The sequence below is a fragment of the Papaver somniferum genome, chromosome 6 (genome assembly GCF_003573695.1).
Source record: "Papaver somniferum cultivar HN1 chromosome 6, ASM357369v1, whole genome shotgun sequence".
NCBI lineage: Eukaryota > Viridiplantae > Streptophyta > Magnoliopsida > Ranunculales > Papaveraceae > Papaver > Papaver somniferum.
The window spans coordinates 5,085,123-5,101,667 of NC_039363.1; the positions used below are offsets into that span (position 1 = coordinate 5,085,123).

At 38.2% G+C, this 16,545-nt stretch overlaps 1 protein-coding gene across 1 annotated transcript; it reads left to right on the forward strand.

Moving 5' to 3' along the window:
- Window positions 1–9,043: 9,043 nt before the first annotated feature.
- On the forward strand, window positions 9,044–15,247 carry LOC113286760 (tRNA (cytosine(34)-C(5))-methyltransferase-like). The gene is made up of 15 exons (XM_026535371.1): window positions 9,044–9,305; window positions 9,389–9,477; window positions 10,327–10,393; window positions 10,897–11,012; window positions 11,155–11,221; window positions 11,396–11,444; window positions 11,719–11,801; window positions 11,963–12,219; window positions 12,315–12,370; window positions 12,776–12,861; window positions 12,986–13,078; window positions 13,193–13,577; window positions 13,802–14,358; window positions 14,458–14,695; window positions 14,776–15,247. Exons 1-15 carry the CDS (start codon window positions 9,108–9,110, stop codon window positions 15,021–15,023), a joined length of 2,589 nt encoding a protein of 862 aa, XP_026391156.1. The 5' UTR covers window positions 9,044–9,107; the 3' UTR covers window positions 15,024–15,247.
- Window positions 15,248–16,545: the final 1,298 nt, after the last annotated feature.

Below are 16,545 nucleotides of genomic sequence, written 5' to 3' on the forward strand. Positions count from 1 at the left end.
GTAGCAATGGTGGAGAAATGAGTAGTTACAAAAGATGCCAACTCATCTATGTTGTGATGCCAAATACTATTAGAGTCTCTAAGAGAGGTAATACTATTTCTGGATCTTCTTTTATTCACCAAGGAATGAAAATAAGCCGTATCATTGTCTACATCATTGACCCAATGATCACCGGATTGAGCTTCTATTTTCTTCCAATAATTTATGTTATCTACAGCTTGTTGAATAAGAAAACTATTCACATCAGAAAATAGAAGAGATTGCAGATGATTTAGCTTGTTTTCATGTTTTCTTATCTGCTGAATAATATGTCCAAAATGAGTTTTATTCCATATAGATAAATCTCTTCCTGTAAATGTAAGTTTATTTTTGATATCTTGAGAAGAATACCAAGATTTTGAAATAATTTCAGTACAAGAAGAATCATGTAACCAACACCTATATAATTTCCAATTGTTTCTATGTTTGTACCCTTTTGTTTTAGTTACTAAAAGAAGAGGGCAATGATCCGAAGATAAGAATGGAAGATCAAAGACTTTAAAATATGGGTAGTCCATTTGATATTGGGAGTTGGCCATATCTATCCTTGCTCTTTTGTAAGCCTTGCCATTTATCCTATTAGACCAAGTATAGTTACTGCCAACATAACCCATGTCCATTAAACCTGCTGAATCAATTGTGTTATTAATCCAATTATCTATTGATTTAGAATCTGAAGTTCGACCTTTATCTATAATATGAATGTTAAGATCACCAAGATTGGAAAACATTGTTACTAAATGAGCCAATCAAGTGTACACATTTAGGTACGGTTACCCATATCTAAATGAGGACACATTTCATTTGTGTATAACAAGCTATGTTCAATCTAACGGTTCAAAGATATTATCTTGAGTCTAATCAGGTTTTCATCTAACGGTGAATATTGAATGCTTTGTTACCAAGATAACATTGTTTGCAAACCCTAATTTGAAGACTATATAAGGGAGAACTCTAGCAACTGGGAAACCTAATCCCCACACCTCATGTGTGATACTAGTTGCGGATAAAGTTGATTCTCCTTTAAAGTTGATTCTAAAACCATTATAGGTTAACGACTTGAAGACTTCATTGGCATTCTGAATCCAGAACCAACTATTTTCTCTGTAGTTGCGTGTTCTGATCTTATTTTGTTCTATTTTTTGAGTACTATCTTCTCTAAGATTTACTCGAGATTCAATCTCCGATAGGTAAGATAAAAATTAGTCACAAACATCTTCGTCTCATCGTTTATGATTCCACAATATCTTGTTTCGATTCCATATGATTAAGATTATTGTGAGGTGATTGATATTACTAGGTTATTCTTCGAGAATATAAGTCCGGTGTATCAATTGGTTCATGTTCACCTTGATTTATCAAAAGACAAAACAAACACTCATAGGTATTTCTGTGAGAGACAGATCTATCTATTCAATATTCCAACGTTGCTGATTGATTGATCTTTTATTTGGTGGCGAACTTGTACGGCTGAGATTTGCATCTCAGGAGGAGGGGTAGTCGTTGATTGTTGCAACCCTCTGTTTTGCATCCAGCGACATGGAGGTATGGCCGGCACGGCTTTGGCATGCTTTAGGCGCGGCCAAATTAGGGTTTTGGCGTAAACCGTGGAATTTGGCATTGGGCCAGAAGTTTTCACGCGTTTGGTGGCGAACTTGTACGGATGATATTTGCATCTTAAAAGGAGGGGTAGCCGTTGATTGTTGCAACCCTCCGTTTGGCAGCCAGTGGCATGGACGGCTTGGCTTTGGCATGTCGTTGGCACGGCTGTGCGGCTGGAATGGTTGGGCCTTTGGCGCGTGAGGTGTGGCTGGCATGGTTGGCATGTCGTTGGCACGGTGGTGCGGCTGGCATGGTTGGCATGCCGTTGGCATGGTGGTGCGGCTGGCATGGTCGGCATGCCTTTGGCGCGGAGATGTGGCTGGCATGCCGTTGGCACGGTGGTGCGGCTAGCATGGTTGGCATGCCTTTGGCGCGGAGGTGTGGCTGGCATGCCGTTGACACGGTGGTGCGGCTGGCATGGTTGGCATGCCTTTGGCGCGGAGATGTGGTTGTAATGGTTGGCATGCCGTTGGCATGGTGGTGCGGCTGGCATGGTTGGTATGCCTTTGGCGCGAAGGTGTGGCTGGTATGGTCGGCATGCCGTTGGCACGGTGGTGCGGCTGGCGTGGTTGGCATGCCTTTGGCGCGGTGACGTGGCTAAAGCCATCTAAGTGTGGAATTTAGGGTTTAGCTTGCCGAAACCCTAATTAGAATATATGGCATGCGCGGTTGGTACGCTTGGCCAGCATGCGTGGCTGGCATGTGCGGAGATGATGTCAGTCAGTACTGAGGGTTCTGTCGTGGAACATAGCATATATGTAAAGAAAAGGTACATGGTAAATTTCTCGTAGACGTATTGAAAGGCTCAATAAATATGCTAGTGGAGATATTGGTACTTACGGCTCCGTTTCCTTACAGAATGACGCCACGTCAGACTAAGGTTTTACGATTTTAACCCTAAGCTAAAAACCACCATCAACAGAGCCATTTAGGGAAACAGAGAATCTAACATTTGATATATACCAATGAATCCATTTCCTTCAAATATTGCCAAAACCAAATCTTGACATGGTGTAATCCAAGCAACCCCAATTGATGTTATCAAAAGCCTTCTGCAAGTCTACTTTAACAACCAACCCATGAATTTTTAGCCTTTCTCTAGTATCAATCAACTCAGATGCAATGAATATGCCATTTGTAATCTGCCTATCATCCACAAAAGCTCCCTGGAACTTAGAAGTAATGGAGGGCATAACCACTTTTAGTCTTTCAGTGAGACATTTAGAAATAATCTTGTATATGCCACCAATAAGACTAATTGGTCTAAAGTTGTGCATTGACACAACTCCCTTACATTTTGGAAATAAGATGATATTAGTGCAATTTAGCCTCATATCCAAAGAACCAGAAGAATGAAATTCATTAAACACATTCAAGAGTTCAGGCTTTATGATCTCCCAAGTTGCTTTAAAAAATTCTATAGTGTATCCATCAGGTCCTGAAGACTTGTTTAGGCCAAAATGGTTTATGACACTTCTAATTTCTTCTTCTTTAAAAGGTTTCTCTAAACTGATGCTATGATGAACACTTAAGGATGGAAGAACAAGATCATCAAAAGTAGGCCTAAGAGAGAAACTTTCAGTGAATAAATGAGTATAATACTTATTGGCTTCAACATTGATAGTATCTTTTTCATGACACATGGTATCATTAATAAGCAAAGAGTTGATACCATTATCTCTATATTTACAAGAAGCATTTTTGTGAAAAAATCTTAAATTTCTCTCCCCATACATTAGCCATTGTTCCATAGACCTTGCATGTCATTTCCTAGCCAGGTTTAAAGAAGCACTTTTGTGTTTTAGTCTGAATTCCTCTCTTTCAGCAAAGTCATCTTGAGATAAAGTGTTAATCTCTTATAGACTATCCATAACATCAATTAGATTTTCAAGCCTGTCTACCTCATCTTGCAAAGACCCAAAATTTCCCTTTCCCCATTTCTTAACGAAGAATTTTAAACCTTGGAGTTTTTTTTGCGAGAATATAACTTGGTTTGCCAGAACATATATACTGGTGTGGTTTATCATATCTCGGTTGTCTTATCTTTTCACTCGAGTCCAATCGCATAGAGGGGAAAGAAATCCTAAAAGATTTTTTGTTCCATTATCATCACAGGCAGCATCTTCATCTTCCCCATCTTTACCACCACAAGCACCACCTTCTCTTCTCTTTTTTTTTTTTGTTTCGCCTAGACTAGGTTTTCATTACTATTTTATTTTCTTTTCGCTCGAGTCCAATCTCAGAGAGAGAAAATAAAACCCTAAAGGCATTTCTTCTCCATCATCACCACAAGAAGCATCTCCTCCTTCTCCATCTTTACCACCACAAGCAGGACCTCATTTTTCTCAATTTTTTGTTGTTTCTCCTAGGTTAAGGTTTTTATCACTATTTATTTTTCTTTTCACTCGAGCCCTATCTCAGAGCTAAAAGAAAACCATGAAGACTCTTGTGACGGACCGGAAAACTACGTTTGTTGCGCCTGGGAGCGCATGTGATAGCTCTCCCGGTACAACATGATGATGGTACTCACCGGGCCCTAACGCTAGGAAAATGCATGTTCATCTGCCATTGCAAGCATGCTCGTGGATCATGATATGCGGCTAACCTAGCTTCCACATTGTTCTAATTTACCATAGAAAAAGGGTATAAAGACTTGTACCAACGTAGGAAATTCATCACTGAATTTCCTAACTAGCCGAGTAACCGTCATAAAGCCTCACCAAGTTTGGCCACAATCATCTCTTGTATCCAGATACCGATTTAGATGATATGAGAGGTCAGTATGCCGTAATTATCTCACAGTTAGATGATATGAGCGACAAAGTGTTGGATCGGGAATGCTGCAACTCATTGCGGCTGCCTACGTACCCTTCCCTATTCTAAAAGGATCAAGCACAGACCGTAGTTCATCCTCGAAGGGACAAGCAACTTAGGCAAACTCATTTGCAAGGATGCGACCTAGAAATAATAGTAATGGGCTATAGTCCACATAAGCCATTCCGTCAAAATGAACAAAGATTGCGCATTATCGAGTCCGCGGCATGGCACAGTGATGTATTCGCATCATAAGCTCCATTCGCAAGGCTACACAGCTATAAAGCTTACACTATTTATACTTTTTCTTCTAAGTTATAAAGCTTACTTGGTGCATGTTCTGCATATGCACCTATAACCAATTACCCCTCCTTATATATGTTAACTTACCATTTTTACAACTTAGGATATGGGAGAGGATTAACATGCTTACTTCACTATTCATGGAAATTTCCATGTATCCCCTAGTAACCAGTAATAATTGCTGAGTTTCATTCTTTAATGCACAATGATTGCTCACCACTCGTTCTGGCTATTCTGCAACACTCGTTCATAGCGATTGCGCAACACTCACCGGCCAGCCCTTTTTGGCCTAATGCATCATGATGATGCAACACTGGCTCTAAGCCAATATGCCTTCAGAATGTGTCATACTTGGCGCTATATTGGCTTTAGGCCAATGTTCCTCTTAACATGATAGAAGCTTGAGATGAAGCTTCATATAATGCCATGGGCATCTTTGAGCATACGTCATGCTAAAAGTTCGGTGTGTTACATTCATTCACCCTTTTAAAGAATTCCGTCCTCGAAATTCAAAACAAAACTATTGTGGACAATTTTTTGGTTTGGATTCCTGAATAAAAGTCTCATACCAGATGCTCAGAAATCACGGGTTTCTTGAAGTTGTCGTGGGCATCAATTTAGACCTTCTATGAAACCGTCCAATACTTCCTGCACATGGATCCAAAACTGCGCACAATATTACCGAGAATATCGAGTTGGATAGTTGCCAAACGATATCTCAACCAGGTATCCTAAGGGATGTTCCATACCACTCACGAATCCCTAAAGTTCACAAGTTGAAAAATATCGTCGAAATGACAAGAAACATCTTAACAAAACATTGTTAGGACCCAAATATAATGCTAGTGCAGTGGGATGCAAGCCACCGTCCATGACGGATTTCCATTTTCCCATCGTAATGGGTTGCTATCCAACCTAACAATGCACACCGTCTTGAACGGGTGAGGGCGATCAATCCTTATGTCACGTGGTATTAGGATACCATCCAACTGTCCCAGACAACATTGTCCCAGACGGATTTTATAACAAACTCACAACGCTTAAACAAGCTCAACTCAATTCGCAAAGTAAATGGTATAACAGTTACAAACTCTTTCCACGCAAAAGTTGGCCTACTCTCCAACTTTAAGGTTCCCATTCAAGAAAAATACTCGTTAATGACTCCACTTCGCATAGTCCCAAGAGTTATCACGGAACTTGCTCTGATACCAACTATGACGGACCGGGAAATTACGCCTGGCGAACTTGGGCGCGCAGGCCATAACTCCCACGATGTGCCATGATGATGCTACTAATCGGGCTTTAACGCTAGGAAAATGCACGTTCATCTGCCATTACAAGCATTCTTGTGGAACATGACGCAGCTAACTTAACTTCTACGTCGTTCCAATTTACCAATACAAGAGTATAAAGCCTTGCCTCAATGTAGTAAATTCAGTGATAAATTTCCTATCTAGGTGAGTAACTGTCGTACTGCCTCACTAAGTTTGTCCACAATCATCTCTTGAGTCGAGCTACCGAGCCAGATGATATGAGAAGCCAGTATCCCGCAATCATCTCACAATTAGATGATATGAGCGACAAGGTGCTGGACCGACAACGCTGCAACTCATTGTGGTTGCCTCTACGTACCCTTACCTACTCTAAATGGATCAAGAACAGACCTTAGTTCATCTTGTAAGTGACAAGCAACTTAGGAAAACTCATTTGCAAGGCTTTGGCCTAGCAATAATGGTAATAGCCTAGTCCGCATAGGCTGTTCCATCAAAATGCACAAAGATTGCACATTACCGAGTCTACGACATGGCATGATGATGTCTTCACATCATATGCTCCATTCACAAGGCTACGCAGCTATATTTGAGGCTTACGCATCATTTATACTCTTTCGGCTAAGATATGAAGCTTACTTGGTGCATGGTCCGAACATGCACCTTCAACCAACTACCCCTCCCTATATATGTTAACTTACCAATTCTACAGCTTACGAAAGGGAAGGGGATTGACATGCTTGCTTCACTAATCATGGTCATTGCCATGCATCCCCGAGTAACCGACAATGATTGCTGAGTTCTGTTCTTTAATGCACAATGATTGCGCACCACTCATTCTGGTTATTGCGCTATGATTGCGCAACACTTTTTCTGGCTATTGTAGAATGATTCACAACACTCACTCGGCCAGCCCTGTCTAGTCTGATGCACAATGATTGTGCAATATTGGCTCTAGGCCAATCTTCTGCATGATGCGCAATGTTTGCACTGCATCATCGAAGGCCATCTACTCAACTGGCCTAATACATCATGATGATGCAACATTGGATCTAGGCCAATATGACTTCAGAATGCGCCATACTTGGTGCTATATTGGCTCTAGGCTAATGTATGAAGCTTCATCTCATGCCATAGCGCATCTTTGAGCATGCACGATGCTAAAAATTCGGGGTATTACAACTTTTCTCCTCCATTATAACTACAGGCAACACCCCTTCTTCTTCATATTTACCACCACAAGGACCACCTTCTTCTTCTCTATTTTTTTTGTTTCTCCTAGGCTAGGGTTTTCATCACTATGCCCTTTTGTTTTCGCTCGATTCCAATTTCAGAGAGAGGAAAAAAAACACTGAAGGCTCTTCTCCTCCATTATCACCACATGCAGCACCCCTTTAGAAAAATATTACTTAGCCGCGTCCATCTGAAGAGTTATTATTGGGGCTATAAAAATTTAATAGACAAAAAAAAGTCGCAAGTTATTGTTATTGTTGTTCTATGTTATTGATTATTATCAACTATCAGTGTGCATTAATTTGTTTTTATTCTGTAATTTCTGCAACGAATAAATAAATATTGCGATTTTTATGTAGTATGATTTTACTGTTCTATTAAAAAGTATAATACTTGCTAAGTAGTTTTTTTTGTTATAAATGTGACAATGGATACATGAAATAATTTATTTAGATATTTGAATTAAGAGAGACTCATCCCTATATTCAATTTATCCCATTTTTTATGAATAAATTGGTAAAATAAAAATTGGTAAAGTTAATTATGTACCACATACAATAATATTACATACTCGATCAATAAAGCAAATGCTAAAAAAAATCACACCCATTTAAAACTTTCCTTCTTTATATAAGATATCCTTAAACAAATTTGCTACAATTAAGGATATGGTTTGTCTATCAAATGACATTCCATCTTGGGATTTTAAATTTTCCAGAAACCTTAGAGAAGATGAAGTGGTGTCTATAAGCAATCTTCTTCAGCTTGTCAACATTCTTGTTTTATCTGATATTGGTGATGATTCACTCTCTTGGTTACCATGTAATACTTTCTCAGTTAGATCCTGTTATAATATCATTGAAACTGGTGGCTTGATCAGCTTTCCTCACAAGAATTTATGGAATCCAAGAATTCCTCAGAAAGTGTCTTTCTTCACTTGGACTCTTTGTTACAAAGCATCTCCTACTATGGATACCTTGAGGAACTGAATTGTTATAAATGGTTGCATTCTTTGTAAGAAAGCTGCAGAATCAAACTCACACATTTTCTTGCATTTTTCTGAGACCATGAAGATTTGGAATTTTTTCTTCAATACTTTCAAATTAGTGTGGGTGTTTAGAGAAGATGTCAGGGCTACCCTTTGTGAGTGGAATAAGAAGAAAGGGTCATCAAGAAAAAATAAAATTTGGGGGATGATTCCTTTTGCAATCTGGTGGACTATGTGGAATGAAAGAAATAAAATAATTTTCCAAGGAAAATATAAACGTCACAATCAATTGTTGGATGAAGTGAAGTGCTTATTATTCAATTGGTCCTTAAGTACTAATATTCTTGAGAATGTTTATCTGAGTATGCTCCTTCATAACTGGGAAGAAGTAATGGGCTAGCTTTAGTTTCTATTTCATCTTTTTCTTTTTGTTTCCTGGGATTGCTTATTACAGCTCTGTCTGGAGTTGTTCTTTGTATTGTCTTCAGATTTTCCAGTTCCTTGTGGAAGATCTGTCTTTTTTCTTAATAAAAAAAACACCAGTATATATGTTGCTACGTTCTTCCGCAATGCCAGAGCCGATATGTCCCTCACCGAGGCCACAAGAGTCATTCGCCTCGGCCCCAATAATAACTTGTTAGAATAAGGCATGGCCCCAACAATGACTCTCCCCTCAAAATGGGCAAGGGCCGCACCAACAGTACGAGGCCACGATCGCGACCGTTGGATTGACTTCCGAATCAGCAAAAATTGAATTAAAAACTGAGACCCTAAAACCCCCAATGAACCTTAACCTTTCTCTATCCCTCTCTTCTCGCGTTCTCCCAGTTTCAGTTTCAGCCGAAGAAGCAGCAGCCATGGGTGGAGTAGGAAGAGGTGGCGGACAAAAGAGAGGAAGAACACAGAGGAAACACTTTAAACAGACCAGAGAAAACGTTTGGAAGAAAACTAGATCTGATTCTACTAACAACAATGATAATAACAATGGTGAAAATCACCAACCAGGGTGGGAACCTTTTGCTAATCAGAACTTAGCTTTTGAAGCTTATTATAAAGTAAGAAAGAAACAAACCCTTTGATTGTTTTTCTCTAATTCTTCTTGATATGGTTGTAATTTTTGATTTGTTTGGTTTCTTAGGAACAAGGTATAGTGAAGGAGGAGGAATGGAAGGTTTTTATGGATGTTCTTCATAAACCATTACCAGCTGCTTTTAGAATCAATTCTAGGTAATTTTAATTTTGATTCTTGTTTTTAGATTGATTTGGTGTTGCTTTGATTTGTTAGTGTTTTCATGCAAATTCAAATTAGGGTAGGGTTTAGACTTTAGGATGAATCTCTCAACTTAAACAACAACTTGAACATGGATAGACCCTTTGCTCCTTCTCAAGCCTGTGAACTGTTAGCGGCAATTGACGTGTTTTGTGATGCAATGGTTTCTGATGCTTTGTCATTCCATTACACTGAAATTAGAGCAGTAATAGTCGTGAGACTGAAATTAGTTCTTCTTTGTCTCTTTACTACATTGATAAAATTTAAAAGCTTTAGAAATCTCATTCAGATATATATCTGTATGAAGCTCCACTACATGTAAGTTTGCTGAATAAAATTTGCCTGAGTAGGAATGATTGAAGAATCAGTTATCTTCGGTTTGTTAGGATCTGGTATACTTGTTTCACTTCTGTTGTTTTCTTTATTATGTTTCCTGTTTCATGTTCATAAGTTTTCCTATCTTCATCCTCTTCCAAACGATTTATTTCATCTTGTTGTTCATTCTTCTGATTATAGACCTCCGTAAATGAAGATACACTTCCTTTTGTTTCTTCACTATAGCTGCATAAGCCCTTTTCTATTCCTCACTTATGTCCTGCAATCTTGTATATCTAGAAAACATTTCGAGCCAAACACGTAATAAGATTACGACAGTTGAAGACAATCAGGGGACTAATCCGTTACCTCTACAGTATTCTTGTTATCTTAATATATTAGATAACTACTTCTATTTCTTTGCTTACCAAGATTAAGAATTTGATGCTTTTTGGGTGTTGCTGATGTTTTATGATGTTTGAAATTTGTAGTGGACAATTTTATGAAGATATTCGTTCGCAGTTAGAGAATGACTTTATGAAAACTCTTGAATTCGAGGTGTGTACATTTACTTTATATAAATTTAACTAGTGATACCACATGTGCGATGCACATGCTTGATTTGATTCTTTTAACAACACCAAATGTGACAATGATTAAAAAAATTTCTTAAACTAAAAATTTAATACTCTTGTTTGTACTCATTACGTAGATAATTTAAAGAGCTTTCCAAATATACTAATTTTGTAAAAATCCGATGTGTATTTTGAAAGATATCTAAGTTTTAAATTTTTTGATATATTTTTAAAACAATGGAATTCCTGTGAATATACAAACATTGATTCAATATACATTTTCACCCTTGAATACATATGTATAGTAGTGGTTGATATTTAAGGTCATATTAGTAATATTAGGGTGACACCAAAAAGAAGGCTTCACCAAAAAGGGGTCTTTTCTTCATTATAGTAAGTAAGATAAGATAAATGCATCTGCTGCAGTTTTGGTTTGATACTGCAGTTTTGGTTTGATGCTTGAGATGATTTTCTTCTTCTTGGCAGGTGGCTGATGGTGATGAAGGGATACCTGTCAGACCATTACCTTGGTATCCTAATAATATGGCCTGGCATTCAAATTTTTCAAGAATGCAGCTACGCAAGAATCAATCTCTCGAGAGGTAAACCATGATGTCTTATACTTCGGTGATACTACCTTTCAAGATGGTTTAACCTGGATGTTTTCAATTGAGATTAGTCTCCCTTGTTCAGGATTCTGTAATTATTACTTAGAGCTACATAACTAACAACTGATTGTGTCAGGTTCCATCATTTCTTGAAGCAAGCAAATGATATTGGAAACATAACACGACAAGAAGCTGTTAGCATGGTGAGCAAATTTTTCCAATTTCATTTGCTTATGAAGTAATCTATTCCTGCTAGTGAATAGCATTCAGGCTCCCCGGAGAGTCTTTAGTTTGTATGTGGTCATTGTGTCGCCGTCTTTCTATTTGGTATTTGTGAACGATTACTTGCTAACGAGGTGATATTTTGGGTGAGACAGGTACCCCCACTATTCCTGGATGTATGCCCTGAACATTTCGTACTTGATAGTAAGTTACTCCTGTGTCCACACACTCTGAGATTTGAGTTATTTATCGGCATTCCTTGGTTTGCTTTATGTGTAAATAAAGTACAAACCTTAAACACAGTTTTAGCTACACATATTCTTAAACACCATTCATACCTTGTTGCTGAAAGCATGTCAGGCCGAAAAGAGTCATGTAGTTCCCCTATATTTGTTGGAAACTTGTTGATGCTGATTCTTTTTCTCATGAGTTTTTGAAGATTCTGACTTGGATTGACTCTTTGGTTTTACCTCATCAGTGTGTGCAGCTCCTGGCTCCAAAACGTTCCAATTACTTGAGATAATACATCAATCATCCGACTCAGCACTGCCTACTGGACTGGTCATACTCTTTTCTCAATCAGCTCTCTCTTTTATTTCCTGTATTCATGTTTTTGCTTTGTCTGCTGAATCTGGATAGACTCGTGGCAGCCACCTATTGTCATTTCAAAATATACTTACGTCGCTGCCCCGATATGGGGTTTATGGTTTGATTTTGTTTAGGTTATTGCTAATGATGTGGACGCCCAAAGGTGTAACCTTCTTATCCACCAGACCAAAAGAATGTGTTGTGCCAACTTGATAGTTACCAACCATGAGGCTCAGCACTTTCCAAGCTGCAATTTGAGCAAAAATGGCTTAGACACATCTGAATTTGGAAATCCAGATATTAGTCAACTCCTGTTTGATCGAGTCTTATGTGATGTTCCATGCAGTGGAGATGGAACTCTTCGCAAGGCTCCTGACATTTGGAGGAAGTGGTTGTTACTTACTCGCATCTTTTATTTTCTCATTTACTTTAAGTCTTGTACCTTTTTTTTTTTTGTAATTGAGATAAGTTTCCACTTTTATCCAGGAGTGGAGGTATGGGCAACGGAGTGCATCGCCTTCAAGTGCAGATCGCAATGCGTGGTATGGATCTTTTAAATAACATTGAGGAACTGAGATTTATTCGCTTCATTACAACCCTTTTTTTTAATATTTTTGAAAATCTGGAATGCATCCAACCAAAACTTACAAGAAAATTTTCGGCAATATGGCCCATTTATAGGTTAATGCTTTATGGGTGTTTCACATAGTTGGCTCCTGATAAGGTCTGCGTCTTTAATAAGAATTATACCATAATCATTAGTTTCATATCTAAGCGAATCCCCGCTATTCCAATTTCACCAGATTCTCTTATGATCACATGGTGTCACTACTATAAACATGACCAGATCAAACTCGTACTCGTATTTGCTCCCTTCAGTCAAACTTAAAATCTGAAAGTGTACTCTTTCCATAATTCCCCAAACTTATTCATGTAGTTCATTGCAGGTATTGCTTTGCTTAAAGTGGGTGGAAGAATGGTATACTCAACCTGTTCGATGAATCCCGTTGAGAATGAAGCTGTGGTTGCTGAGGTAATGATGAAGCTATTTATAAGGAAATTACAAATGCTAGGGGCGTTTTTTTCTGCTACCCTGTTATATTTGCATCACTCATTTATCTTGTCACGCATCCTAATCTCCGTTTATCTTTCTTCAGATTCTGAGGAGATGTTGGGGATCTGTTGAACTTCTTGACGTTTCTACCGAGCTCCCTCAATTGGTCCGTCGCCCGGGAATTAAGAGTTGGAAGGTTGATTTTCTGATATCTATGATTGCTATTAAAGTACTCCTGTAGATGGAGATTCCTGGATAATTGATGTAGCTATATAGCTGATACTATGTACGATTGACATTTGTATGGCAGGTCCGTGATAAGGGTGTATGGTTAGCTTCTTACAAAGACGTGTCGAAGTACCGTAGAACTGCCATTGTGCCTAGCATGTTTCCTTCTGGTCAAAGCTTTGATGCTGAAACAGTGGTTCCTTCAGGGTTAGATGAAAGCGTGGGTCCTCCTGGCAATGACGATGAGATGGAGAATGTGACCAATGTGGCGGAGAAACGTGAAAGTGGCTGTAATGTAGATTCTGATCATGTCAATGGGAAGTCTGAGAACCTTGTGAGTCCAACTGATGCTTTGGAGATGGAGGTTTCAGATCTCCCTCTAGAACGTTGCATGAGGATAGTGCCCCATGATCAGAACACTGGAGCTTTTTTCATTGCCATTCTTCAGAAAGTATCCCCTCTTCCTGGTAAGCTCTTCATTTTATTGGTCATTAGAAAGTATGAGATACAAATTCCTCAGACTTCGTAAACTATAGGGAAATTGTATATCAACATCCTCCGAGCGCGTTGAGACTTATTGTGTATTTTCTTTGTGCTGCACTAGCTTCACATATATGTTAGGATGGATTTACTTTTAACTGCAGTATAAATTTGATCTATTCATTATTTGATCCCATTTTGTATTTTGCAGCGGTTTCAAGTTCCACCAAGCCGAAGGAAAGTTCAACTAACGGGAATCACAAGTTACCCATGAAGCTATCAGATGAGATACTTGGAGAAACTAATAGCTCAGAGGTACCATTAGACGAAGCAAATCAACTGCCACCCATTTTATCTAATGTGGCTTCTGGTGCTGAATCATCAGACCAAAAAACAGAGCTTGGTGCTTCAGGACTTGATTCTCACGAGGTAGTCGAAGAAGAAAATGAGAAAGAATACACAGAGAATGTGAATGGAGAGATTGACACTAAGAAAGCTGGAGGTAACCGGAGGTTGCAAAATCAAGGCAAGTGGAGAGGCGTTGATCCAGTTGTTTTCTTCCGGGAGGACACAGTTCTTAGTAGTATTAAGGATTTTTATGGAATCAGTGATTCCTTCCCATTGAATGATCATCTTGTGACACGAAATACTGATTTCGAGAGTTGTAAGAGAATTTACTACATCTCAAAGTCAGTTCAGGATGTTATGAAGCTGAATTGTCAAGTCGGGCAACAACTGAAGATAATATCTATTGGTCTAAAGGCCTTTGTAAGTATAGTCCCTGCTGTTCACAGAATCTTCTAAGTAGCATGCAATAATTATTTTAGGATGAACCGTAATCGTCTGTATTTTTCTTTGTTGTTTCAGGAGCGACAAACAGTAAAAGAAGATAGTGCTTCGGAATGCATGTACCGTATATCATCTGAAGGATTGCCATTACTTCTTCCTTACATTAGCAAGCAAATCCTATGTGCATCCTTGGCGGACTTCAAGCACCTCTTGCAGTATAGGTCTATCAAATTTCAAGATTTTGTCAATCCTCAATTTGGTGAGAAGGCATCATCAGAGATCAAGTTAGGGTGTTGTATTGTTGTACTGCAAACAGGTATGTACAAATCATTGATACTACTGCTGTAATCTTGGTTTACCTAAATTAGAATTGTAACGCTTTTCATGGCTTTGCAGAAGATCAACCTACTTTAAAACCTATGGATGCCTCGACAATAGCTATTGGATGTTGGAGAGGGAAGTCCAGTGTAAGTGTAATGGTTCCAGAAACAGACTGCCAAGAACTTCTTGAGAGGCTTTCTGCACGTTTGGGGTTCGAGATGGTTCCGGTGAAGGAAAAACCAACAGTTAGAAGAGGCAAGAAAGATGACGCTGAAGAGAAGCTTGAGAAAGAACCAGTAGAAGAAGAAGCTTTAGTTGGTTGAGTTATTGAACGTTTTTCATGTTTTCTATTTACTCACCGGTTCGATTCAGCTGTATTTGCAATTTTATGATTCAGGGTTCATATGGTTCATCAAATAACTTGCTTCATCTTGTTTTCAAGAATAGAAAGTTAGAAACTAGTCTTGATTTTCGTCAGGATCTAGACCAAGATTACTACTGCTATCTATGAAACTTATAGCACCAAGATTTCTTGCATTTCATTCAACTATTTTTCAGAACAAACAAACTCTTCCAGTATTGCACACTCAAGGTATCCGAGTCCCGAATTTTATAATCTTCACCACCAGCAATAAGAAGCAGATTTTCAAGATCAATATTGCAGCGTAGCAACAATTTCCTTGGCGAATTTTAGGTGCAAGCCCAAAAAAGTTTATTTTCTTACCGTCAGGCCCATAATTAACTTTGGATATGCTCGCACCCAAAGTTTTTTATAAATATGTTTTTACTCTATTACCGTCGGCAGTTTCGAACTAAAGCGTTTTTTCTTTTCTCCTGAGAAGTTATTACCCTAAGCGGTTTAAAAACTTTCAGCAGTTTCTTTTCTCCTCCACCAAAAACTCTGTAACTGATTTGAGGAGTTAATTTCTTCTCCATTTAAACCCTAAAAAATCAATTTCATACTCTATAAAACCAACCTAGAAACTAATTAAGTTGAAATTACAAACCCTAGAAAGAACATTTCGACAAAAATGAACGAAACAGAAGCACAATAAGGTTAACAACATCATTTTATTTTAATTTCTTCTCCATTTATCACTTTCTTTTTCTTTGATTTTAACATCATTTTTACTTGTTGATGTTGAATTTGAAAATGGAGAAACAGATAGTGAAAGACCACTGATTGAGTTTACAATGAAGGCAAAGGAAGATTATGTGAAAGAGAAAAGGGAATTGTCTGGTATGCATCTATAATAAGTCCTTTGTTTTACTTTTAAATAACATATGTTACGCAGGAAACATAATGTGCATAACTTGTTATGCAGTAAAAATAACTATGCATAACTGCGTAGCTTATTATGCATAACTGGTTATGCAGTAAAAGCAACTATGCATAACTGCGTAGCTTATTATGCATAACTGCTTATGCAGTAAAATCAAACATGCTGAACTGCATAGCTTATTTGCATAACTTGTTATGCAGAAAAAGCAACTATGCATAACTGCGTAACTTATTATGCATAACTTGTTATGCAGTAAAAACAACTATGCTGAACTGCATAACTTGTTCTGCAGTAAAAACAACTATGCTGAACTGCATAACTTGTTATGCAGTAAAAGCAAACATGTTGAACTGCGTAGCTTAGTATGCATAACTGGTTATGCAGTAAAAACAACTATGTGCATAACTAGTTATGCAGGTACATAACTTGCATGATGCATAAGGCATGATGATTTAACCCCTTTCTTACTTTTAAGTACTTATTATATTGTATCTTTTGTGTTGAATTTGTCTGTTTCAGTCAAGCAAGTTGTTGATAATAGGAAGAAAAGAAAAAGACGTGT

Bases quoted from the DNA above. Each gene is read 5' to 3' on its own strand.
- LOC113286760 (XM_026535371.1), top strand. From the start codon at position 9,108: ATGGGTGGAGTAGGAAGAGGTGGCGGACAAAAGAGAGGAAGAACACAG. The intron at 10,394-10,896 runs GTGTGTACATTT...TCTTCTTGGCAG, and splicing joins TGAAAACTCTTGAATTCGAG to GTGGCTGATGGTGATGAAGG. The intron at 12,371-12,775 runs GTATGGATCTTT...AGTTCATTGCAG, and splicing joins AGTGCAGATCGCAATGCGTG to GTATTGCTTTGCTTAAAGTG.